This window comes from Galeopterus variegatus, unplaced genomic scaffold (genome assembly GCF_000696425.1).
Source record: "Galeopterus variegatus unplaced genomic scaffold, G_variegatus-3.0.2 Scaffold8194, whole genome shotgun sequence".
NCBI lineage: Eukaryota > Metazoa > Chordata > Mammalia > Dermoptera > Cynocephalidae > Galeopterus > Galeopterus variegatus.
Genome location: NW_007734305.1, coordinates 52,294 through 79,489, shown reverse-complemented (window position 1 = coordinate 79,489; position 27,196 = coordinate 52,294). Strand labels below are relative to the sequence as shown.

Below are 27,196 nucleotides of genomic sequence, written 5' to 3'. Positions count from 1 at the left end.
GCCCGGCAGCCTATATCACAATTTCATAGCTTGAAGTACTGGGAAGTTTGCTGTTCTGTGTGCTGGGTTTCCCAATCTGTGCATGACAGGGAGATGTGAGAACATGTTAATGCTGGAGAACTCCAGTCCCACGAGGTACTGAGGAGGGTTAAGGAAGTAACATGGGGGATGCTTTAGATATCCCTGGTGCTGGGAAAATCTGGGCTAGTGGGGCCTTGTTCTTTGCTGAATTCCTTGCCTCTGCTCCAGCCACTCCATTTGGGAGCCCTTGGGCAATTAACTTCTTAGCCCAGAAAAGAGTAGTAGGAGGGAACAGGAGGGTATTTGGCATTGATTTTTTTCTTTTTTTTTTTTTTGCAAAGCTGGCCAGTATGGGGACCCAAACCCTTGACCTTGGTGTTAAACACTGCACTCTAAAATTAACTTCTTAGCCCAGAAAAGAGTAGTAGGAGGGAACAGGAGGGTATTTGGCATTGATTTTTTTCTGCAAAGCTGGCCAGTATGGGGACCCAAACCCTTGACCTTGGTGTTAAACACTGCACTCTAACCAACTGAGCCGACCAGCTAGTCCTAATTTTGGGTACAGGCTTGAGGCAACATCCAGGCTTAAGCTACCTGAATTCCTTATTCCTAGTTGACCCCTAGTTCTTTCTGTACCCCAGCAACTCCCTTTCACCCATATATGGTGGTGAGTCTGGTCATGGCTGGTGTCTCACATGCTCTAGTCATTTAGAATCCTGCAAACAATCTTCCCATTGGCTTGAGGAGAATTCCTTATTCCTAGTTGACCCCTAGTTCTTTCTGTACCCCAGCAACTCCCTTTCACCCATATATGGTGGTGAGTCTGGTCATGGCCGGTGTCTCACATGCTCTAGTCATTTAGAATCCTGCAAACAATCTTCCCATTGGCTTGAGGAGTCTTAGGTTTTAAGTTACATACTGACCGGTTAATAATTGTCATCCAATTTGTCTATAAGAATTTACTTTGGGAAGTCTCAATCCAGGACTCCCTGACTAATCCTTCAAACTTTATCTCCTTCTCTGTCCAGCAGCTGAAGTGTTAGGCTACCCTCCTTGCTCCAACTCCCCTTCAGGTCCTGGCTCAAACGCGCTGGGTGCCTTGCCCCACACTTCCTGCTTCTCCTCCCCCTTTCCTTCCCTTTGCCCTCCTTCCTTCTCCTGATCACTTTTGTCTGGTTCTCCAGGACATTTGGCTTATCTTTACATTCAAAGTGACCTGTACTTCAAGTCCCCCTTACAAAGGAAGTGGTGCCTCCCTGCTTGTTGAGCTCATAGACTACTCCCTCCTGCCTTATAGAATCAGCTCTTAATTCCTATTCATTTCAGCTTCCTGTCTGGTAGCTTGTCTATTAAACAGGAATACTCACAATGCATTTGATTCTCCAAGCGACTCCAAGGCTGACCTGACTGTAGCAGAAGTGAGGACTTTCAGATAGTGACAACCCATCATAAGATCCCCAAAACTTAAAGTCCCATCACAGGGATTTGCATATTCTAGAGAAGGACACTTAGGCACAAGGATCTGTGAGTGTCACTAGACCACTACAAATGGTTGTGTAGCCTGCATACTGTAAAAGGGCAGCCGAGGGAGCCAAGTGGGAACCAAAATTCAGCTTCTGTCTCACTTGCCAATCAGTGCGTCTGGGTGGGCCTGTGTCTGCTCAGAGGGAGGCACCTGTTTTCTAATTTTCACACTGTGAGCCAGCAGTGGTCCTGGGTGTTATAGGAGCTGGAGTTTCCACACTGCAGTTCAGAAGCCTAGGGAAGTGTGGGATCAGCATCCCAAGTGAGCCAACTTGTAGATGGCCGTGGACCTGGGGAGCAGGACTCTGTGTGTGGACGGAAGTACCTGTAGACCAAAGCCCTAGGCAGTTACTCCTGAGAAGTATAGAGAAGAGTCCCAGGAAAGCCAGCCGGCCCTTGGATTGATGGATGGGGTACGCCAGAATGGCCAGAACAGACAGGAAAACAGGGATAAAAGGCCAGGAAGGATTTACCTTATCAGAGTACTGCACTGTGGAATAAATTGAGTTCAGTGGCTCTTCCTTGGAGGGCAGCACCTGTAAAACACCTGTCTTCCCTCAGCGAGAGAGCCCAGGTCAAATCTTATGAGTCCCCTTTCCTAATCCGCCCCCACCCATCACTCCTCCCTGGTCCCACTTTTACTAGAGGGCCTCCTCTCCCAGCCCCAGCTTTGGTTCCATCCAGCTTTGGAGAAGATCGGGATCAGGTGGGAGTGGGGTAAGTGGGCAGCAGCTGGGCAAGGCCTTGGGACAGAAAACCTCAGGAGAAAAAAGGGGTCTGTGTGGTTCAGACTGAGTCTCACTCAGTCAGGATTTTCACTTTCCATGGGCTCTGTGGATCCAGCTGCCCTATCAGTCCAAGCACAGTGCTAGACTGACCAGGCAGACCTCAGTTTCCCCTTCACTCCCTGCAGACTTCAGGGAAGCAGGCTGGTGGCAGCGCAGAGGAAGGAGATCTGAGTAGAGGAGACGGAGGGCAGTTGGGAGGAGGGCATGCGGGCATAATCCTGAGCCTGAGGAAAGCAGGCTACTGCCATGGCTTCTACCCCACGGGTGGGGTTTGAGGGGCTTCTGTCAGTTCTGTGCCCTCAGAGCCTCCTGGCACTCTGCTTCCATGTCAGCAGCCACATCACCACCCTCACCTCACACCAGGGGCTCCCTTGTTGGTTGGCCTCTCTAGGGGGTACTTCACCTCTAGTCATGACTCTCATCTTACCTGGAGCCAGACCCCATATGGAGGCTCGAACTTCATGCCCTGGAGGCTGCCAAGGGGAGAGAGACTCACAGCATCATTTCCCTGACAGGGTATTTCCTGGTTGGACCCTCCAGACTCCTGACCGAGGCTGCTTTTTTGGCAAAAGCAAGCAGAGGGCGATGGTTGCCCATGGCTCCCTGTCCTGGTGGGACCAGTGTCCACGAATAGCATCAGCTCACCTTGGACTGGAGGATTTCATCATAAATTCTGGACTCTGCTGGCTGGGCATCTCTCGAGACCGTGACATATGCGTATATTGTTTTATTTGAGGCAGCATCTGTGTCACAAGTAAAAATAGAACCACATTCTGTGAAAGGTGGATGGGTTTTTAGACATTATCTCTTCCAATGTTCTCTTTTTCAGATGAAGCCCTAAGAGATTAAATGACTCTCATCCTCTTGAGATGGATGCTTGGATCCTTGGACTGTCTCTCTCTTTTCTAGAGATTGCATGTGGTATAGGAGACTCCTGGCTCAGGCCTCACCCAGAACTCAGTGGGAATTCTCTTCTACTCTAGAGTCTAGACTAGGCTAAAGAGAATCTTAGCTTTTCCACCCAGAGTCTTACTCAGTGTCCCTGGAACTTCAACTTGCACAGCTAGTCAGCTTCTCATGTGTGGGTCTTGGTTTTTCAACTTGACTGATTCTCTCTAGTCACACTCTGTGCTGCGTTCTCCTGGTGTGTACCTTACTGTTACCACCTCAGTGTTGCACATAGTAGGTGCTCCACAACACTTGTTGCTTTCTTGATTGATTCACACAGTCAATAAACATTAATTAAACTCATTCTATGTGACAGGCTTTGTGTGAGGCCCCAGAGAAACAAAGACATGACAAATAAATTTCTATTCTTAAGAACACATGGGCTGGAAGAGGTATACATCCCAATGTACTCCTTTTTTTTTTGTATAACATGGAATATTTTAGGGTCAAGTTGAAGAGAGATAGCCAGAATGTGGGGCCTTCATATGTACCAGGATAACAACATATCCACAAAAAACAGGTCTGAGTTGTGCAGTATCACAGGTCTCCAAGGTTTCAGCTTAGTCCTGTCCCAGCCCCTGCTCCAGATTTGGCAAGGGAGCCAGATTGAGTGCTTTCTTACCTCATTTGTAGTTGCAAAGAATATCCCTTTTATCTCCTCAAGAGGCTGTGAGAGATTGAAGACAGGTGTTCCTTTGTAGGGCCCTGGAGATCACCTATGGCTGAGCAGGCTGTGACTTCTCTCCATCGTGAGGCCACTTGAGCTATGGTACATATCACTAACCCCCTTCTGAGAATGTCTCCTCTGTACCGTACACAGGCCTCTCAATTATAAGTATAGTAGCTAACATTTACTGAGAATTTACTATCAGGAACCGGGCAAGTGTCTTGTACGTGTAATTCCATTTAATCCACTTCATAAGTATATGCAGCACGCCCTATTATTGCATGTATTTTACAACTGAGAAAACTGAAGCTTACTGTGATAAAGTAACTGGGAGCTGATAAATGGGTCATGCTGGGACCCACATCTCTAGACTAAGTGCAAAGCACATGCTTAGTCCTAATCACTCTGCTGTGAACCCGCCACATCCCTACTAGTCGTTAGCCTGGGAACCTATGGCTGAGAACTTACCAGGGCTCTTAGTGAGGGTCTTCGAATAGGAACCTGAGGAATAAGACCCAAAGGAGAGTCAGGAATGTGAAAGCAGAGGTAGAGCCTCTCTATATCCACGGTTTTTGCTATGATTGGCGGGAAAAAAAGATCTTGGGTGGACATGAAGGTGGGGGGAATAGGAGGCTGTAATCCCTTAGGAGTCTAAGATCAGGTTGTCTGAATTAAGAATGGCACGATCACAGATGGATCCAGAAGGATCCAGAGGGATCTAGTGATGACCATGGAATACAAAACTAGTACAAGGATCTCAAAGGCCATTATCAAAATACGATGAAATTGGAAGTGACACTGGAGACTCTCTAGTCCAAACATTGCACATGTGAAGACACTGAGTTGGAAAGGTGAACACACTCGTGCAATGGAGCACAGCTTGTGAATGGCAGTGCTAAACTCGAACCCAAGTTCTGGGCCCACCAGGTGCTGGCGATCCCAGGAACAGATTCTGAAGACCATTCAGGGAATGTCATACAGTCAGTCCTCAGGGCCATCATTCTGGGATGTGGTAAAGTGGCGGGGTGGGGATTATAGGAAGGGTCATTCCTTGGAAAAAAGGACCTCTCCACACCACCTTGGGTAAATGATTTCTGTCCCAGGAAGAAAGACATTTCTACATTTTCTATATTTTACCTTTTGGGAGAATCCTACCTTTTCCTTTCTTGCAAAAATGGAACAAAAACACTGAAGATAGAATGAGAACGAGCAGGAAGAGCACAGCCAGCACACTCAGCAACGCAGTGTGGCGAGTACGGAGACCCGACGCAATGTCTGGAAATAGAAGATGCAGTGAGTCTTGACCTTTCAGCATACAGGCTCAAGAGGCAGGGCAGTCTTGTCCACACTCAGGGGCACTATCAAAATTGGGTGCCCTCCAAGGGAGTGCTGCAGTTCCCAGGGAAAATGTACTTTCTGCTATTAAAAGTCAGGATTAGAAACAATCAGAGAGTGCAGCCAGGGCTGCCTCAGAACACCCTGGAATACTTAGCATCTCACAGAAGGTTTTGGACTTTCTCAGTGGGCTTCTGGAGGAGATGCTCCCAGAGACCAGGCCCAGTGTAAAGAAGGCACATTCCCCTGGAGAAGGAGGCCCAAGTTCAGGCGTTGCTGCTCTTCAGAGCGATTTCTGAGACTCACCAGGACAGATGGATGGGGCTGGTTACCTGCACAGAGCTCCTTGGCAGAGATGGAGTCAGAGTTGTTGCTGACAGGGTTCCAGGCTGTACACGTGTAAGTCACCTCCTGGTCCACAGGGGTCTGGAAGATTTGAAGGACATTGCCTTCTTCTCCCAGGGGACTCCAACTGTATGTCACATTCTTTTCTTCTTTTTCCACAGAGCATGTCAGTGTGACATTACAGGTGCTGTTCACAGATGTCATTAAACTCTGTGTAATTTTTGGTTTCCCAAGCTGACCTGTGAGGGGAAAATACATGAGCCAGTGGTGAGCTGGAGCTGACATATACCAGCTTTTGAGGGTCAACTGTTAAATTTTCAGGAATTTTGCAAGATAGTTGTTAAGCACGGCCATTATTAAAACCTAAACTATAAGAACTTACAATTAAATAAATTATGATAAAAACAAAGGTATTAAATACTAAAAACTCATCAGGTTTTAAGTTTTTTGACATTTTACTATTGTCTATGCTCTTGACGTTATTTATATGTATTGTATCTATTCTTTGTAATGACCTACACGTGGGCATGTTTTTCCAGCTCTGTCTTAAAGTCAGCCACAGCGGGAGTGTTTATACCACAGATACTATAAACTTGGGCTTGATTTATGTTTAGTCAATTGTTGCTCTAGACCTGAGAAAGCATGGAGGAAACGTTACTCATGCAGATTAAACTTAAAAGTGTATCATGTCTGTAGCTGTTACATAGTGAATGGCACAGAAAAAATAAAAAATATACTTTCAGTATTTGAAAATCATTACCCAATTCAGCAAAGAAGTTGCTCACATCATTGATGAACATGTGAAGCTCCACTCTGTACGTCTTTGTTGAATCACTTTGTTCTATTAATTAACTTAAATGAAAATATTAACCAATATTATTTAGGAACTACATTCATTCATCAATTGCAAGTATAGGTTGGTTAGGGATATAACTGTTCAGCAAAAATCAACAAAAGTATTCTGTGAGAATAATTGGCTATGTGGAATTTACAATAAAGTATTGTGTGTTTTATTATCATTTATGGAACTGTGTGCTACACGTCCTTCATGTCAGTTAAATTTATATTAAATATAAATTGTATACACGTATATGTGTATATATATGTATGTACACACACACACATACCATTAAGAGCCAGTTGAACATTTATCAGCACACCGTTGCATGAAAAAAAATCTTTTAAAAAGTTTTTTTGGTTTTGTTTTCTGGTGTATGTGTGTTTTCTTTAAGTTTTTCATTTTGTTCTGTTTTAAAGTATCTATAGTGAAAAGCTATAACCTCTTTAAAAGTCCATTTCAAACAATGTTTTTACTAAAGCAATCAAAAGGTAAACTGTAAAAGTTGTAGGCTATGAAGTGTTACTAAAGAACAATTATATTTAAGTTCAAGTAAAGCTAGATCTGGAGCTGGCAGAAGCAAAGGGAAGTTCTTTTCTTTTATAAGGAGACAAGAGAGTGACCACATCCGGAGGCGATAAGTTTAGGGCAGTCTTGGCAAAGCTGCTATGAAGGGTTTGTTCCTTCCACTGGAGCCATGTGAGAAAGAGAAGAGAGGAGTCAGAAGAAACTGGCACATAACTTTCTAATGATTGTGGAATCTAGAAAAGTAATAAATTCAGCAGTGTAAACATGGGAACCATTTGTCTGTACCTGTGAGAAAGTAAAACATGAATAGTAAGAAGCTGTAAAGATATTTTATTCCAAGCTATCCAGAAACCCTGGTCTTAACAGTTTCTTAGAGAATATAATCCAGATTCGAATTAGTGATGACTTGGCAACAAACCTAAATGAATTTGGATAAAGACCATCATTAGCTGTAACAGTGGACACAGATATGAATCAGTGAAAAACGAAAACTTGCGTATTTCTTTAGAAATTTGATTTACAAGAATGTTTATGTCACTGCTTGGTATTTATCTATTTTTAGAAAGACTTTATTTTATTTTTTTCTTTTTGGTGACTGTTGAGGTGAGGGATAGTGGTAAAGAATAGGATTCCATCTCATTTTTCTCAGCAGGAACCAAGATGTTACCTGCACAAAGCTGCTGGGCAGGGAAGGTAGAGTCATGTCTGGATGATCTTCATCCTCTGAAGCCAAGAGGCTGGAAGCCATTGGAGACCTAGTTCAGAATCCAGGCTCCACGACTGTCTAGTGTAGAATGGTGGAGGAGGCACACAGCTTCACTGAGCTTCAACTCTCTCACTTACAAGCCAAGAGGCTGGAAGCCATTGGAGACCTAGTTCAGAATCCAGGCTCCACGACTCTCTAGTGTAGAATGGTGGAGGAGGCACACAGCTTCACTGAGCTTCAACTCTCTCACTTACAACAGCAGGATAACAATTTCCTCCTGCTAGGGCTGTTGTGAGTATTAAATGAGATATTATATATAAAGGTCATTCCATTTGTCTGTTTATTATCTATCTATCTATGCTTGTATGTACATTAATTATCCTAATATCCATTTGTCTGTTTATTATCTATCTATCTATGCTTGTATGTACATTAATTATCCATAGAAAAGACAAATTAAACTGGCAATAGTCACTGCCTCTGAGAAGGGAGAGTTACATTTTACTATATTATCTTTTGTTCTGTGTGTGCGTATATTGCTTAAATATGTATGATCTATGTATTTTTTTTTGGCTGCTGGCCAGTATGCATATAATCTATGTATTTTTAAAATTAGGTAGTAAAATGCGAGATATATAGATGATGTTCAGTAAATGTCAGTTCCCTTCTCTTTATATTCTCAGCTAACTACTCATAAAGTACAGATTTTGTTGTATAGACAATACAGCTCTCTCTACGATTTTACTGTCTTCTGTCCTAGTTGCAGATTGTACAATGCCTGCTGAAGATCAGATGGAAAAAACTAGACATATAAGGGGATGAAAGTAAACATCTTAAAACTGAACACCCTCTTTATTTTCTCAAACAAGTTTCATGAGTGAGTCAAATATTTTCTAAAGTGTCCACACTTGGATATGGTTCTTTGACTATGTCATTCAAGCCCAGTTCAGAGCCTTTTTGATCTAGGAAGTCATTCGTAACTAGAATTTTAAAAAGGACAAAGTATAAAAAATTATAAGGACTACTAGTTACTGAGCATCTACTCTAAGGCATGCGCTGTCCTAGGAACTCAACTAACACCATCTCATTCAATCCCACCTATTATTATCTACATTCTATAGATGAGGAAATGGGCCCAAAGAGGTTAAACAACTTGCTCAAGGTCACGCAGCTGGCAAAGTCTGTCTAATTCCGACACTAATGCTCTTTCCACTGTGCTTTCCGTTTAGACACAAGCTGAGAGGGTTGTTGGGAGTTCTTAAATGAACTTACCATGAAACTAAAAATGGACTTATGTGATTTCATTCTTGGGCATTTAGCCTAGAGAAACAAAAACTTATTTCATGCAGAAACTTGTACACAAGTATTCATAGATGCTTTATTTATAATACCTTAAGCTGGGAACAACTAAAATGTCCCTTGATAAGTGAATGGTTAAACAATCTAGTACATTCACACCATGAAATACTATCCAGGAATAAAAAAGTATAAATTATTGATAACCGCAATAGTTTGGGTGAATCTCAAAGAAATTATGCTGAGTGAATAAAACCAATATCTAAAGAACACATGTTTCATGATTCCATCTACATAACTTTTGTGAAATAATGTAGTTATAGACATGAACAGATGAGAGGTTTCCAGAGGTAAGGAAGCGGAAAAAGAAGGTAATGGGTGCGGCTATAAAAGGATAGCATAAAGGAATCTTGTGATAACACAGTTAATTATCTTAATTGTGGTAATGGTTACACGAAGCTATACATGTTATTAAACTGTGCAGAGCTACACAGACACTCACACATAAAGGTGCATGTATAACTGATGAAATCCAAATAAGCTCTGTAGATTGTACCAAAGTCAGTTTCTTGTTTTTAATATTGTGCTTTAGTCATGCAAGATGTTAACCTGGCTGAAGGGTACACAGAACCTCCCTGTACATTTCTTTGCACCTTCCTATACATCTATAATTATTTCAGAATAGAAAGTTTCTTTAAAAAAGCACTTTGCATACACCTTCTTACCTGATCCTTACAATAACTCTGGGAAAAGAGCCAAATGATTATTGACATTTTATAAAAAAGGAAAACAAGGCCCATGAGACTCACTGCTGATGGAAGATTACATAGCTAAAATCTGGTGAAGCCAGGACTAAAATAAGGCTACATCCTCTTTAAAAGTATTAGTGTATTTACATAAGTTTTTAAATGTACAAAAAGACTTAGTGAACTCAATTTTCAGAAATATAGGTGTTCTCTAGATAGCATATTTTTAAAGTAAAAATAAAAAACAAGCCCTCTATCCTCCCACAACTTACGATAGACTTGAAGTTTGTAGCACTTGGTGGTGGTGTAGGGAACATTCTGTAAATTTATGTCTGCTTTGTAGTTTCCCGAATCTTCCATCCTCAGGTTGCTAATGAGCAGACTGTAGTTCTGACCTAAGACATTTATTCGTTCGTAGTAATTTTTGTGGGTCACAGTAACTTTGGGTGCTTTTCCTGAGTCTCCTGGTGTTACAAAAGCAACAGATGTTTCAGAAGTCCAAGCAATGTTGATAACTTGCTGTGATTCTTGGATATTTAAGGGGAAAGTAACTGATTGCCCCAGAATCCCATTTACCATGAGGACATCTGGGTCTCTTCCAGCTGCTTCCAGCCCTGAGGACATAAACAGAAAACTGTAGTCATCTTACTGTTGCATCTTTAAGAGTTCCTTGTCTTTCCAGCCTTGTATCGCTGTGAGGAGATGCACAGGTGCAGCTAATCCAGTTTTGCAGACAATGCCTTTTTTTTTTTTTTTGCGTTCTACTCTATGTATATTTAATATGCTATGGGGCAACTAAATTTTCTAAAGGACTCTCATTCAAAGACCAAGTTTCTCAGTGAATACTAAGAATCCATTTTTATTAGAAACATGTTTGCCTAGAGTTTTAGACTCTGAAAGCTAGAATGTTTTTGAAAGATTTGACCATAAATTTCCATAAGGTTGAAGATATTAGGTGTCTTTCTCAAGATTATATCGCCAAGTGATAGAAGAGCTGGGACAACAGCCTAAGATATCTGGGCTGATGAACTCTTGGGTCATTGCTTTGTCTTTTACTGTGGTCTTTGCAAAAAGCAAGTTACATTTTTGCCTCTATTTCTGGAAGATATAGGCAGAGAGTGCTTTCGAGGTTCTGGAGAAAATACTCCCTAAATTGGTGCTTTCAGGGGGTCTTTTTTGCTCACTTCTATATCCCCAGTCTCTAGAATAATAACTGACAGTGGGTGCTTAATAAATATTTATGAAATAAATTAACAAATGGAATTAACTCACATATTGCCTATACTATCTAGGCAATGTCTGAAGTAAGCAAAGTTCATTTATTCATTCATACATTTATGAAAGAATGAATGTGTTTATTCGGGGTCAGTTTTATTCCAGATGCTGTGGCAGGGATCTATTTATTTAATTTATAATACAAATGTCTGTGGAACATCTCCTCTTTTAAACATGACACGTAAGCAAAGTTCATTTATTCATTCATACATTTATGAAAGAATGAATGTGTTTATTCGGGGTCAGTTTTATTCCAGATGCTGTGGCAGGTATCTATTTATTTAATTTATAATACAAATGTCTGTGGAACATCTCCTCTTTTAAACATGACACAAGGAGCTGGAGATACAATGGCGAGTGAAAACAAATACAGTTCCTGTTCTTTGAAACTTACAGTGAAAGAAGGTACCAATGTTGGTAAATAACCACACAAATGAGGAGACTCGAAATAAGAGATACAAAAGTTACTATGGTACTTTGAGGGAGACTAGCCAGGGGCTTGATCTGTTCTGGGAACCCAGGGAACACTTTCTTAGTGAAAGCTGGAGGATAAGTACTTTTAAAACATAACAGGGGAAAAATAAAAGGCTTACTTTCTCCTCCTCCTCTTCTTTATCACCTTGTGAAGATAAACTGATTTAATATACGGTTTGTAAAATGAGAGGCAACATAATTATAAGCTGTTATTTTCTCCTCCTGTTTTTCACTATCATGTTATTCTCACTGAGTTCTCTTCAGTGAGACATGTTGGCTGGGGCCAGCATGGGTGATGTTCAGAATATTTAGTGACCAGTATGACATGGGCACGACCAGTCAGAAAGGGTGTCAGCCTTAAACAGTAAGTCGAGCTGTTCTGATGTGTACTGGCTGCATGTAAGCACCAAGACCAGGATGTAAGTTTTCCACATAGGTGGGTTCAGGCTGACCCTAGAGTTTATCCAGGGCTTGGCATACAGGGGACAAGTATAGAGTCATTGAGAATACACATCACTTTGAAGAGTCACAAAAACAGGGATTTCTTAACCCAACGGTGCTATGTCCCTATGGCTACCCTTGCCCTTCAGCTCGGTAACTAGGGAAAGAACCCTAGGGACTGATGATATAAACCATTTCCCATTCAGAGCAACAGAGATTTTCCCTTAGGAGGAATATGCCAGGCAAGGCTTATTAGCTGACTTAGCTGGGTGGGCTAAGTACAGAAGGAGATGTAACAGGGCCCTGGGGAGGCGGGAGCCATGCAGAGGGGGAAACTAGGGACTCTTATCTACAAACACTTAAGTGCTAACTATGAGCTAGATGCTGTGTTAGAGACGCAGGGATAAATAAAACATCATTGCAGTCCCAAGGAGTTCACAGCCCAGAGAATAAGACAGACATGCGTACAAGTGAAAAATAATACAATGTGATGAGTGCTGACTGTAAAAGCAATAGGAACAAACTGTTGGGGGAACAGAAGAGGCTAATGCTGCCTGCCTTTGGTGGTAGGAGCCATAGTTTGCTAAAATCCTTGAACATAAATCTCCCCAGGTAAACTGTTATACTGAGCTAATGAGGTCTAGTAGAAGGGGATTTGGAGTGTCCCGGACTGAATCCCTGAATGTCCCAGAAATGGGTATGTGATCTGCAGTTTCACAGAGCCCTGTGCTCAGAAGGACCCTGAACTTGGTCTAATGCTGCTATGCCACCTTGACATTACTAACACTATTTGAACAAGGGGCCCCCATTTTCATTTTGCACTGGTTCCTACAAATTATGCAGACAATCCTGGTCCCAGGTCTCCCATGTCTCAAGGCTTTTTGAAGTCAGGCCCTAGTGCCTAATTGCCATTCCACTCTTTGAGTTCAGGTTAGGTATGAGGAGATGGACAGAACGTGGGTTCTACAGACTTATGATTCTGGTGAGCTCTCTAAACCCCAGGAAGTGTGTAGGCAGTTTGCTAAAGTTCAAGCTTTTGCACCGCCACAAGTGGTTGTTGTGCGGTGCAATTTTAAAAGCATGTTTTCTCTTCCAGAGAAAGTCATTCAGGAAATGATGCTGGGGTACCAAAGGCAGTCAGGCAGTGGGGGTGGTGGGTAGGTGGAGCTGGGGTAAGTCCTGCTACTTTGTGCTACTGCTTTTGTTGACAAGAAGACAGAGGGTTTTCACAGCATAAGTTTAAGATTCTGTCACCTTTAAACACTGCACCTGTGCTCTGAGAGGCAGTTGCAGAACCACAGCATGTAGTGCAAAGACATGGAGGCAGAGGATGCACGGGCCAGTGTTTCTACTTACCAGCTGGGCAACCTTAATGAAGTCACAAAAGCTTTCTGATTCTCAGTTTCTTTATCCATAGGATGGAAATAATACCTGTAATATTTTCCCTGTCTATTTAGTGAGCAGCAAATGATGTAATGTTAGTAGAAGTGCTTTGTTAACCATCAGAGCAAAATAAATGTTAGTTTTTTCCGTGGCTGATGACAATGATGAGAATGAGGTTCCTCCTCCTCATCTTCTTCATCATCTTAACAATTGTTCACACCCTTTATTTTTTATTTTTTTATTTTTATTTTTTGTCTTTTTCCGTGTCCGGCAACGGAACACAACCCTCAGTGTCGCCCCCATACCGGACCAGGACCGGCAACGGGATCGCAACCCTCGGTGTTGCTCCCGTGCCTCGCTCAGCCAGTGAGCGGGAACCGGTCTGTATGTGGGATCCGAACCCTCGGCGGGAGCACCGCCGCGCTTCCCAAGGCCTCGCTCAGCCAGTGAGCGGGAACCGGTCTGTATGTGGGATCCGAACCCTCGGCGGGAGCACCGCCGCGCTTCCCAAGGCCTCGCTCAGCCAGTGAGCGGGAACCGGTCTGTATGTGGGATCCGAACCCTCGGCGGGAGCACCGCCGCGCTTCCCAAGGCCTCGCTCAGCCAGTGAGCGGGAACCGGTCTGTATGTGGGATCCGAACCCTCGGCGGGAGCACCGCCGCGCTTCCCAAGCGGCGCACTATAGCAGTGCGCCACTGGGCTGGCCCTCACACCCTTTAGGGCTTCCTTTGGCATCCCTCTGATGGCCTTGGTGACGCCGGGGCCATACTGGACCATCTATAAAAAGTTTTTTCAGGGGCTAATTCAAGTAAAGGCCAGAGGAATGGTTTTAGGTATCCTTGGTGGATCTTAAAATACTTCAGGTTTTTAAAAGAAAGAATCTCCATAACAATCAACCCCAATGTTTATTTTCGTAGGTGCTAAAGGGACTCAAACATTATGTCACTGGAGAGGACCTTAGTAAAACCCTATCTCAGAGAGAACTTGTGGCACAAAAATGTCTCGAAGACTTTCCATGAAATGTACAATGCTAGTCCATAATAAAGACAGATTAATTGCCTTTTTGGGGAATTTAATATCTGATTGGGGAGATAAGACATACACGTACACATAAATGTCCTTTGCAATATGAGGTAGTAAGTGATAAATTCAAGTGAGTGGAAGAGACAGTAATTGCAGTGGGAATTCACTGAGCTTTACTGATTAGAGAAAACTTCTTGGAGAAAGTAGAATTTGAAGAGGAACTTGAAGGGCAGATAGAATTTCACTGGATGCAAAAGAAAAGGAAGGGTATCTGAGGTCCCCAGGTCCTGAATGAAAGTTTAGAAGCAGAACTTGTGATGTCGGTTGGATAAGTATAGATTTGCATAACAGAGTAGAGAATGGTAAAGCTGGAGATATAAATTAGGTTTAGGTTTGGGACAGTCTGGAGTTTGAGGTCTACACTATAGGCAGAGGGGAGCTATTAAAGTTTTTGAGGATGAAGATTAAAATAATGTTTTAGAGCCATAGTAATGTAGTAATGATGTTTAGGAAGAATAAGAGGAAATAGAAGCTGGGCTTGAGAGACCGTTTAGGAGGCTATTGTAGCCAACTGGGCATGAATCAGGCAATGACAATGGGAAGGAAAAGGAAGGATGCATATGAGAGATAGTGCAAAGAAAAGCAAGGAATAAGGAGGTATCTAATAGAATTTGGTTGTTTAACAACTTGTTTTGAGTTTCTACTTCATGTCAGTGGAAAACTGACAGATACTGGAAAATTGATAATGTTTATGCTGGAAAGAAGTCAAAGAGGGGAGACATATTTAGTTTTAGAAATATTGAACTTGAGATGACAGAGGACCATCTAGGAAGATAAAGAGAGAGAATGGGCTTGAAGTATTATGTGCAGGGCTGAGGCAGAATCTGCTAGTTGTTTTCCAATATTTGTTCTCTCCTTTATTCTTAGTGGTAGAATCTTTAATTTGTAGCAAGGCACATAGCCACCCAGAATAAAGACTACAGTCGTCCCTCCGTGTCTGTGGGAGATTGGTCCCAGGACTCCCTGTAGATATCAAAATCCGTGAATGCTCAAGACTCTTATATAAAATGGTGTATTTGCATATAACCTACATACATCCTCCTATGTACTTTGAATCATCTCTAGATCACTTATAATACCTAATGCGTGGTATCATCATTTCATTTGTGTGGATTCAATGTAGTATTCAAAGTGCAGCAAACTTAAGTTTTGTTTTTTGAAACTTTGTAAAAAATTTTTTTCCCAAATATTTTTGAGGTGCTGTTCTTTGAATTCACAAATGCCAAACCCACTGATATGAAGAGCAGACTGTACATCGTCCTGCTTTCTGCTAGCTAAGTTTGGTCATATGGCTAAGTTCAGGCCAACAGGATGAAAGTAGACTTTTATGTTTTTAAGAAGAAACTTTGCTTTCTTCATCTTTTCCTTGCTTCTTGCAGGCTGGAATGCTGGACCTCAGACAGACAATTTGGATTATTAGGAGGAAACCAAGTACAGAGGATGGTGGAGCAGGAAGATAAAGGCTGGGTCTCTGATGAACTTGTGAACTATTCTACCAGCTATGAACTGACAACTCCAGACTTTTTACATGAGCAAGAAATGAACTTCTTTCCTGCTTAAGCCATTCTTACTTCAGTGTCTCTGTTACTAACTGTCAAACTGAAATCCAAGTGGTTTAGGAACCATCCACAGAGAGGGGGTGGATTGAAGGAGAGAAGGGTCATGCAGGACGAACATGGCGGAGTCCAAGGTTGACTCGTGAGCAGCGCTCACATGCAGAGAAGAGGCACCACCAAAGGAAGCCTAATAGATCAAGTGCTAAGAGCAGCAAGAGAGGCACCAATAGTGGACAGTTTCATGGAATCCAAGAGGAGAAATATCTCAGGAAGGGGATTGTCACTGATGTCTAATGATTCAGAGTGCTCAGGTGGGATAAAGTCTGAAAACAGCCCCTGCATTTGTCCATGAGGAGGTTAGTAATGGCCTTTGGGAATGCAGTGTGAGTAGGTGATTCAATTGGAAGCCGAGTGCAAGGGATTGAGGGCAGAATAAGTGGTAAGGAAGCGGAGAAGAGTGACAGTGAAAGAAAGGTGACAAAATAAGATAGTATCTAGAGGTTCAAATAAAGCTAATTTATTTAATTTTGTTTTAAAATAGAAGAGATCTGTGGGGGAGAGGTTCTAGGGAGGGTGAGCACAGAGAGGGTTCCCAGATGGGCCTGCTCTGGGTGCTCCTACTCAGGGGCTCTCCGAGCTCTATGTTTCCCTCTCATAGCACTTTCCACATTGTGTAGTCATCATCAATCCAAGGGTCTGTGTTCTGGACACTGAGTGACTTGAGTGGGTCCAGGGCTCTTGCCTTCAAATCCCTGGCACCCAGCACAGGGCAAGATACACAGGCCACTATTGCTGGTCATGGGACAAAAGATGGAAGGGAAAGGGCAGGCAGTGGAAGCCACAGGTTTTCAGTCAGAGAAGGGTCACACTTGTATCTGAAGCAGAAGGGAAAAGGAAAGGATGAGTGGGAGGACAAAGGTATTTAAAGATGTTGTTGGGGATGGAGATAGAAGAGAGGCTGCTCGGGGAGTTGGAGGGAGCACAGGTTTGAGTGAGGTGGGCCTGTGTTCAAGCTCAATCCCTGACATTTGCTGAGGCCCTGATCTTATTGACTGCAAGATGGACTATGATAATGCCTGTATCATAGGATTATTGTGAGGTCACGTAGAAGGTGCCTAATACATAGTGGACATTTTGGAATAAAGAGGATAAAAAGGAAAATAGTCATTCTTGATGGCTTTCACTGATCCTCAGATTCTTTATCTCTAAAATGTGAATCATTATTAAATGTAGTTATGAAGATAAAGCACTTAGCACCATGCCTGCTACATATAAATGGTAGTTGCTACTCTTATTTTGGTGAATGTAAAAATTTGGGGGAAATATTGCTATAAGAAACATCACAGGGAGATTGATAAAGGGGATGAAGTGGTTGCTAAGCAACCTTGGGAACCCAGAGAAGAAGAGATGACCCACATTTATGACATCCCCAGGAAGTGTGATTTCTTGACTTCTGTATGCCAGACCACAAATGGGAAGGGTAGGAGAAAGACAATACCTCCAGAGGAAAGGAAAGAAAAGGCCAAAACTCTGGGGTACAGGCTTGGATGAAAATAATCTATTCACCATGACCCTTAGGTAGCTATGGTGAAGAGGAAACTCAGGACCCGAGGGGCAGGTTAACACCAGCTTGGACAGAGAGCACTGTGGGTTGGCTGTTCATTGGAAGTGGCCTTCCCCTCCTGGTTTTGGCTGGCACACATGTCCCAACTCAGTACTCCTTTGTATGTATTAGATGGTAACCTCAGTTTCCCTGGATTATTCCATGTGTATGGGTGGACTTTGCAAATGTACATTTCGTGATTAAGTAGCTGCCAAAAGCCCCTGACTGGAAGAAGGAAATAGGGATTGTGAGAAATATATTTGAAAAAATAAATACACAAAAAAGAATCAGAAACTTCATCTGGGTTATAAAGATTGACTGGGCAAGAGAAACTTACTAAAGTGTTGTGTGGAACCCAAAGTGATTTTGAAATATCATTTTTTTTTTTTTTTTTTTTTTGGCCTCTTAGAACAGTGCCTGGCAGGTACTAGGTGTTATACATGTTAATTATATAAAACAAATAAGTGTTGTTGCAGAGATTAAAATAACACCCTAGGCAACTTTGAATGGAAAAAGGAGGGTCTGGGTATTGGGGAGATGTTGGAGAAGATCAACACGTATTTACGAACAAAAGTGGAGGTGGGGAAGATTGTATTGTTGCTTAGCAGACACTTCCACTCCTTGGCTTTTTAAACATCTTTCAAGTAAGGATTTCTTGTTCTTTTTTGGCACTAGCTAAATTTGTCCTCCTGTTCTCCATCAGCTGCCTCCTAGAGTCAAAAAGTGGGGGTGGAATCCTTCCAAATATTGCAGGCCTGGGACAGTGACCGGATATATCTTTATCACATGCCACCCAGAAGAGAGTCAGTTGTAACTGGTCATACTGAGTGAAGGGAAGTAGAGGACAAAGAGGAAGCAAAGGGTGGGCAGCCAGAGTGTGGTGTCATTTTCCATAACAATGAAAAGCCCTTGGACATGAGGTTTTAAGAAAAAAGAACTTACCACCCCCAAACAATAATATATTATTTTCCCCTGGAATTTTTACTGTTTATTGTCTTTATTGAGTTTGGATTGACTTGAATCAGTTTCCTCAAAACAAATAAGTGAAAACAAATGCACACATGAAAATCTCAAAACAGAGATGGGGTCATGGCCATCCATTCTTTAATCACTGTTCCCCTCCATCAGTGTATACTTGAACATTGAATATAACAAAGAAAATGTGGGTACCTGGACAATTTCACAATTTCACAATTTCAACACTAGCACCCCATCCTGATTGTTCATACCTCTTTCTTTTCCAGGTTCCACACAGATAACTCTAGTTACCCCAAATTTGAAGGTTCATCCCTCCCCAAGGTCCAAGACAGGAAAAGTTTAATTAAGGAATATTTGAGTAGCCTGAATGTCCTAGCACTGACCGGAGGCTCCTGCTGTGAAGCTACTCTGCCCGCCGTGTTGGTCACCACATTGATTTCAGGGCTGCTTCAGCAGATTGGGCTGAAAGGTGGGTCTCTACTCCCTCCCACCAGAGTCCCAGGGATGCAGGTTCACAGCCTCTATTTGGAAACTGGATTTTTGAGCTGATGTCCTGATATTTGGTTTCCCCATATGCTATGGTTTGAATGTTTGTCCCCTTCAAAACTCATGTTGAAACTTAATCTCCACTGTAACAGTATTAAGACCGTATAAATTCAACTGTGGTATTTGAAAAGTGGGGCCTTTCAGATGTGATTGGGTCATGAGGCCTCCATGACCTCCATTGAATTAATAGATTAATGGGTTAATGGGTTAATGGATTATCATGGGAGTGAGTGGACTGGTGACTATAAAAAGGGTGAGAGACCTAGGCTAGCATGCTCTTGCCCCCTCATCATGTGATACTCTCTGCCACCTCAGGAGTTTGCAGAGTCTCTACCAGTAAGATAGCCCTCACCAGATATGCCCCCTGACCTTGGACTTCCCAGCATCTAGAAGTGTAAGAAATAAATTTTATCTCTTTATAAATAACCCAGTTTCAAGTATTCTGTAGTAAGCAACAGAAAACAGACTAAGAAAGAAAACTGGTATCATTAAGTTCGGTGTTGCTCATAAAATACCTGAAAATGTAGAAGCAGCTTTGGACTGGGTAATGGGCAGAGGCTGGATGACTTTGGAGTAGGCTAGAAAAAGGTCACATTCTGGTGAGGGCTTAGAATACAAGAAGACTAGGGAAAGTTTGGATCTTCTTAGATATTATTTAAGTGGTTGTGACCAGAATCTCATAGAAATATGAACAATAAAGGCCATTCTGATGAGGTCTCTCATGGAACTGAATAACAAGGTATTGGAAATGGAAGTAAAGGCCATTCTTGATATAAACTGGCAAAGAACTTGGCAGGATTGTGTCTGTGCCTGAGGACTTTATGGAATGTAGAATTTAAGAGCAATGAGTTAGAATATTTGGTAAAAGAAATATCCAAACAGCAAAGCATTCCAACTGCAGCATGGCTACTTTTAACTGCTCACATTAAGCTGTGAGAGAGAAAAATGACCTCAAGGTGCTTCAAAAGGGAAGCAAAGTGGAAAGATTTGGAAAACTCTCAGCCTGGTTATGTAAATAACTAAAAAGTGTGTTCAGGAGAGAAAACCAAGGGTGTGGCCCAGTGACCATTCACTAAGGAGATTAGTACAGAGAGAAGGGCTTATCAAGAGAATGAAAGAAAGACTCTGAGGGCATTTCAGAGATATTCTAGGCTGTCTCTCTCATCACAGGGCCAAAGACCTAGGATGACAGACTCTTCCTGGGGACAGACCTGGGACACCCTCCATGGGCTCACTTCCCAGGGCTTCCTTGGATTTCTGCTTCCTTGGCCACCCTAGTTGTGGCTCAAATGACCCCAAGTGTGGCTCAACTCACCACTCTGGAAGGCACAAACTCTAAATCTTGGAGGTGTCCGTGTGGTATTAATTCTGCAGGCCAACAGAATGCAAGAGCTATGAAGGTGTGGCTTCCTCTACCCAGATTTCTAAGAATGCCTGGAAAATCCTGAGGTCCAGGCAGATACTTGTCATAGGGGAAGAGCCACCACAGAGAACCTCCACTTGAACAATGTTAAGTGGAAATGTGGGGCAGGAGGTGTTGCAGAGATCCTCCTCCAGGGTTATGCCTAGTGGAGCCATGGGAGTGGGACCACCACTGAGACCCCAGAACTGTAGAGCTAACAGCATGCAACATCAGTCTGGGAGAGCTTGGTGAACCAAGCCCCAAATAGACATAGAGGCAGGGCTGCTCAAGGCCTTGGGGGATCAATTTTCACACCAGTGTCAATAGAAATTATTCTGGAGTCTTAAAACCCAATGTCTACCCTCTTGAGTTTCAGACTTGCTTGGGACCTGTTACCCTTTTCTTTTGGCCTATTTCTCACTTTTGAAATGAGATGTGTACCCTGTGCTTGTCCCACCATTGTATCTTGGCAGTAGATAAGTTGCTTTGATTTCACAGATGGGATTTTGGACTTTGGACTATTGAGTTGGTGCTGGAACAAGTTAAGACTCTGGTGTGTAGGATGGAATAAATGTATTTGTATGTAAAAAGAACATGAGTTTTGAGAAGCCGGGGGCAGAACACTATGGTTTGAATGTTTGTCCCCTCCAAAACTAACGTCAAAACTTAATCCCCATTGTAAAAATATTAAGAAGGTGGGAAATCTGACTATACTATTTGAAAGGTGAAGCCTTTCAGAGGTGATTGGTTCATGAGGGCTCTGCACTTATGAATGAATCAACCCATTCATGGGTTAATAGGTTAATGGTTTAATGGATTAATGGGTTAACATAGGAGTGGAAGAGTGGCTTTATAAAAAGAGGAAGAGAAACCTGGGCTAGCATGCTCTTGCCCCCTCATCATGTGATGCCCTGTGCCACCTTGGAGTCTGCAGGGAGTCCCTGTCAGTAAGATGGCCCTCACCAGATATGCCACCTTGGCCTTGGACTTCCTAGCCTTCAGAAGTGTAAGAGATAAATTTCATTTTTTTCATAAATTACCCAGTTTCAGACATTGTGTTACAAGCAATAGAAAAGGGAATAAGACACTATACATAATATATTTCCATTTTTCTAACTGGACTTCTGCTTTTGAGCCCCTTCTGAGTATCCAAGGTAGTTATCTGCTCAAATCTCTTTCTAAAACAGAGGACTTGTCTTCATCTTTGAAGGTCCCCTTCTGCAAGGACTTCAGACCAGTGGCAGGTTGGCTCTTGTTATCATCCTTCCCTAGACATGCATTCTGTCTCTGATCCCCCAGGAAGATAGCTGAGGCCTCATTATCCATGGACAGATCTCCAGGTAGGCCTACTTACCTCTTGGACTTTTAAGTTTCAGCTGCTGAAATGTCCCATGATCTTGCTCTACATACAATAGGACTTCAATACCATGTAGATATTGGACTTTTGTTTGTTTTGAAGAAGCTAATTCAAGTCAACCCAAACCATATTGAAGTGAATAGTACTTAAACCATGTCTGGAGATGGTTGTTTCTTTAGATATTCTGCCTTTCTGGCTTGTCTAAACTTCTATTATTGGCAGGGGCCCACCTGCCATGCCCATCTCCCTCTGTGGTGGGTGTAGAGACAGTCACAGCTTCCGCCTAAATAATCCTTTCTTGCTGGGAATAAATAAATCATCAGTCTTCACTGATAAATTCCAAAATGTGATAATCATCAGTAGTGGGGGAAGGTACTTTACTCCACTTCAGCAGCAAAGTGGGTGGGGGCAGCATGACTCAGTGGTTAAATCAAAGGACTTTGGAGTTTAAATCCTGCTTCCTCTACTTTTTGGCTAAATAACCTGACTCTCTGTGTATTAATGCTTTCATCTGTATTGCCAGACTTGTATGAATGCTCCATAAATGATAAGTTATTACTATTATTGATGGGAAGTAGGAGAAGGGAGCAAGGGGAAGGGTTGAAGAAATAAAAGCAAGAAAGGGGTGGAGAAAAGGAAGAATTAAAAGAGTGTGAGAGAGAGCACGTAGAGGGAATGGGCAAGGAACAAAAGCAGTGGACTCTTCTACCCCCAGAGGGTGTGTGGCTAGTAGAATGCGTGAAGGAACAGTCAGAGTCACAATGCTCCCAAAGTCACAGCGAGAAAGTTGAGATCACGACATAAGACTGTGAGTCTTGATTCTTAAAGAAAACTTTTCCGACATGGAGCAGTCATGAGTTCGTACATTCAGACTTCCCTTATGTCAGTGATTTCAAGGGAATATAGGGGATTTCTATGGTCAAGCCTCCAGTGCTTTTCCGTCTCTTCAAACTGCTCTGAATTCCAGGGAAGTGGATAAAATCAGTATTGACTTCCAAGACCAATATTGAATGTAAGGGACTACCTCGATCAGGAACAGCAGCAGGAGGAATTTAGAGTATATTTTTGCACTTGGGAAATGTTTGTGGAATAATTTTTAAGAGGAAAACAGATCCATTCAGTAAGTGTGAATATTTAAAAATACTTCTGCCTTTACTTCTATAAAAACAAGCCCCCACTCCCTATTTCATGGATCCCTGACAAGACCAATTTCTCACCCCTGGTTTCTTTTTCCAGAAACCTAACAGCCCATACCTAAGCTCAAACTCCCACCACCTTTTCTCTTGTTTACGTTCTTTGCACTATCTCAGGCAAAGGAATCCTGTGCAGGATCTCTGTGCAATAAAGCCACAGCCCTTTCTAGTAGTGCATGAAAAACAAGTGCAAAAACCAATAGTATTAGCTAACATTTGTTGAGCACTTACTATATCCAGGTATTATGCCAAGTGTTGCACATGCATTATCATTTTGATTCCCAAACAGCCAAGTCAGAGAGTTATATAACTTTCCCAAGTTATGCAAAGCTAATGGGTGAATGATTCATTACTACCTGATTTGACCACTGATATCCGGGTATTATGCCAAGTGTTGCACATGCATTATCATTTTGATTCCCAAACAACCAAGTCAGAGAGTTATACAACTTTCCCAAGTTATGCAAAGCTAATGGGTGAATGATTCATTACTACCTGATTTGACCACTTTGATTTCAGTTTCAGTGGATGAGAGAAGTGTATCCCAGAGCTGCCTTTTATATTATCAGGTGTTAGCCCTTTGAAGAGTATCAAGAATTTGAAAACTTAATGGGTGAAGAGGTCAGGTGGGACAGAAAGAGCTGTCCTCGGGATTAGAAAAACCAATGTCCATTTTCAACCCTACCAATTTAGGTAGTGAAACTTCAGATGAATTATTTAACCTCTGAATCTTAGTTTACTCTCTCTCTCTCTCTCTTTTGGCATAGTGGACTTAGTAATATCTATCTTGCCTATTTCAATGGTTTTGGAACGGATAACATAAGAATACAGACATAAAAATTGTAGAATGCTTTGCAAATTAAGTGGTATTAAATGCCACCATGTTCAGCCCTTCTCAGGAAGATTAGGGACATCCTTAGATACAACTCTTTTCTCCATCAACTCACATTTTCTTTCTGCCATGCTAAGGTGACCAGCAGAGGCTCCAAAAACTTGACTTGCCTAGTGGTTGCAATCTCCATGAAGCTCAAATTAAAGGAGCTGCAGCTTTAAAAGGTCAGAGAGACCAGAAAGACCATGGTTCATTAATTCTACCTTTTCAGAAAATCCTTACCCACTAGATTCCCTGAGTTCAAACTCATGCCAGGAATTTGCTAGTGCATTTTGAGAGCTGGTAAGAGATACTAAGAAGGAGATTTATAAATTCCAAACATAATAAATTTCCGTATGTTTGGATTTAATGAGATAATACATGCAATTATAAGGCACTCTCAGACCTATGTTAATGTTATATCGTTTTCTTTGTACAGATAACCAATACTCATTTTGTTCTTTACAGTTTACTGTTAAATCAGAAGGAAAATACAAAAACAAAAAACAAACAAACCCCCCCCCCCAGGGTTTTAAATTCATGTTAGTCACTTCCTTTTTGAGACATATTATTTGTAAAAAATAAATAATAACCTCTTCCCTATTTACTTAAGAGAGTTTTTGGAGGATGAAAGCAGAGTAATAGCTCTGAATATGCTTTGAAAATAAAGGGAGCTCACAGAGATGAGTTTTTTACAGTGGTACTAATACCCTGATGAGCAATGAAATATCCTTAAGAACAACATATCTCTGTCAAAAACCATCTAACATGTTCTAAGGCCAAAAAGGAGTTGCTTTTAAGTTATTCAAGATTTTGGATGATCTATTCTTTTGCCAGGCTTTCTAGGTGGGTCTACAATGTGCTGACTCTCCTAACAAGTGAAATTTGTCTCAGAGCTTTGGAGACTGAGCACAGATAAAATTCAGAAATATAAATTTTAAAGCCAAAAACACCTAAGTTTCAATCTGAAAAACACCTAAGTCTCTCTCCAGCCAGTTCCCTTTTGAGCACAGTATATACCGAGATCCAGCATATTCCATTAAAAATAGATGAAAAGGACATTTCAATGTCTTCCTTAAGGGCAATTTCTGAAACTTTACGGAAAACTAGAAGGAGATCAGCAAGGGTCAGGACTCACAGGTTTGCAGGCAAAGGAACAAGATCCATCGGTGTTGCTGAGCCATCTTCCTCCGGGTCTAATCTTCTGTGTACAAGAATGACACTGTTTTAGCAAACAGCCAGTTTCGCAAGAGGTTTTTTTGTTCTTTTTTATAGCCACATTTAAGAAAGGAAGTGTGAGCTAACTGATTTAGGAAGCATTCGTACTACCATGTTAGTTTTATTTCCAATTATATAACATAACATGCCCAGCATGAATTAATAATTTATTAAAAAAATATTTATTAAGTGCCTACTATGCTCCAGGCACTATTCTGTGTGCTGGCAATATAAAGAGCAACAAAGCATTCGATTGCCCTCCTTTCATAGAGTTTATATTCTTTCTGGAGGAATCAACAATTAAACTGGCACTCAGATATAGTGTAATAAATATGCAATAGGGGAAATAAAGGGAACTATAACAGCAGGCTAGGGGAGCTGGAGTAGGCTTGCTGATGGAACTGATAACCAATCTGTGACAGATCTGAAGAGTGAGTCAGGATCAAGATGGTAGAATAGACAGGAGTAGCTATACGTATACTAGACAAAATATATTTCAAGCCAAGGAAAGTTAAAAAAAAAAAAGGTAAGGAAGGTTAGTTATATAATGATAAAGGGATCAATTCAACAAGAGGATATAACAATTCTAAGTATATACACACCCAATTCTATAAAGCAATTACTATTGGACCTAAAGAGGAAGATAGACTCCAACACAGTAAAGGTTGGGGGTTTTAATACCCCCACTTGCAGCAAAGGACCGATGTTACAGACAGAAAACTAACCAGGAAACATCAGAATTAATCTCTAATCTAGGCCTATTGGACCTAACACACATTTCTAGAACATTTCATCTAACAGCTGCAGAATACACATTCTTCTCAGCAGCACATGGAACATTCTCTAGAATAGACTACATGTTAGGTTACAAAAAAGTCTCAACAAATTTTTTTTTTCCCTTTTTGTCTTTTTTACTGACCAGTAACAGGATCGCAACCCCCGGTGTCGCACCCGTACCGGGGACCGGCAACGAGATCGCAACTCTCGGCACCGCGCCCACACCGCGCTCAGCCAGTGAGCGGGAACCGGTCTCCACATGGGATCCGAACCCTCGGTGGGAGCGCCGCCGCGCTCCCAAGCAGCGCACTCTCCAGTGCGCCACCGGGCTGGCCCACAACAAATTTTTAAAAATTGAAATTATATCAACCACCTTATCTGACCACAATGGAATAAAACTAGAAATCAACGATAAAAGGGACACTAGAAACTGTACAAATACATGGAAATTAAACAACGTGCTCCTAAACAATGAATGGGTCAAAAAAGAAGTCAAAAAGGAAATTTTAAAATTCCTGGAGGCAAATGAAAATAAAAATGCAACATACCAGAACATATTGGATACAGCAAAAGCAATTCCAAGAGTTAAGTTTATAGCAAATAAATGCCTACATCAAAAATGTAGAAAGACTTCAAATAAACAGCCTAACATTATGCTTCAAGTAACTAGAAAAACAAGAACAAACCAAAGCAAAAATCAGTAGAAAAAGAGAAATAACAAAGATCAGAAAAGAAATAAACGAGTTAGAGATTTAAAAAAATATGAAAGATCAATGAAACAAAAAGTTGGTTTTTCTAAAAGATAAATTAGAAAAACCTATAGCTAGACTAATGAAGAGAAAAGGGAGAAGACTCAAATAAATAAAAACAGAAATGAAAAAGGAGACATTACAACTGATACCACAGAAATACAAAGGATCATAAGAGACTACTATGAACAACTATATGCTAACAAATTGCAAAACTTAGAAGAAATGAATAAATTCCTGAACACATACAACTTACCAAGGTTGAACCATGAAGAATTAGGAAACCTAAACAGACCAACAAGTAATGACACAGAAGCAGTAATAGAAAGTCTCTCAACAAAGACAATCCCAAGACCAGATGGCTTCACTGCCAAATTCTACCAAATATTTAAAGATGAAATTATACCAATTCTTCTCAAATTCTTCAAAAATTTGAGGAGGAGAGAATACTTCAAAACTCATTCTAGGGCTGGCCCAGTGGCACACTGCTACAGTGCGCCGCTTGGGAGCGTGGCGGCACTCCGCCGAGGGTTCAGATCCCACATACA

The 27,196-nt window shown here is 41.7% G+C and overlaps 1 protein-coding gene across 4 annotated transcripts; it reads right to left on the bottom strand.

The window, feature by feature from the left end:
• Window positions 1-25,148, bottom strand: CD84 (CD84 molecule). Of its 4 annotated transcripts, none has more exons than XM_008592690.1 (8): window positions 25,043-25,148; window positions 10,015-10,356; window positions 5,616-5,867; window positions 5,086-5,223; window positions 4,417-4,449; window positions 2,979-3,076; window positions 2,019-2,081; window positions 1-76 (listed from the first exon to the last, which is right to left on the bottom strand). In XM_008592690.1, the coding sequence occupies exons 1-8, from the start codon at window positions 25,086-25,088 to the stop codon at window positions 11-13; spliced, it is 1,038 nt and encodes a 345-aa protein (XP_008590912.1). In that variant the 5' UTR covers window positions 25,089-25,148; the 3' UTR covers window positions 1-10. The 4 variants fall into 4 exon arrangements, with proteins under 4 accessions (XP_008590912.1, XP_008590913.1, XP_008590914.1 ...); XM_008592691.1 differs by having other exon boundaries at window positions 5,104-5,223; XM_008592692.1 differs by lacking the exon at window positions 4,417-4,449 and having other exon boundaries at window positions 5,104-5,223.
• Between the last annotated feature and the right edge of the window lie 2,048 nt (window positions 25,149-27,196).

What these genes read in the sequence shown, in the direction of transcription:
- CD84 (XM_008592690.1), bottom strand. Translation starts at nt 25,088, where the DNA reads ATGGCTCAGCAACACCGATGGATCTTGTTCCTTTGCCTGCAAACCT. An exon ending in GTTCCTTTGCCTGCAAACCT is followed by an intron (nt 10,357 to 25,042) that starts GTGAGTCCTGAC and finishes TTATGTCCTCAG; the next exon opens with GGCTGGAAGCAGCTGGAAGA. An exon ending in TGCCAAGGAGCTCTGTGCAG is followed by an intron (nt 5,224 to 5,615) that starts GTAACCAGCCCC and finishes TTCTATTTCCAG; the next exon opens with ACATTGCGTCGGGTCTCCGT.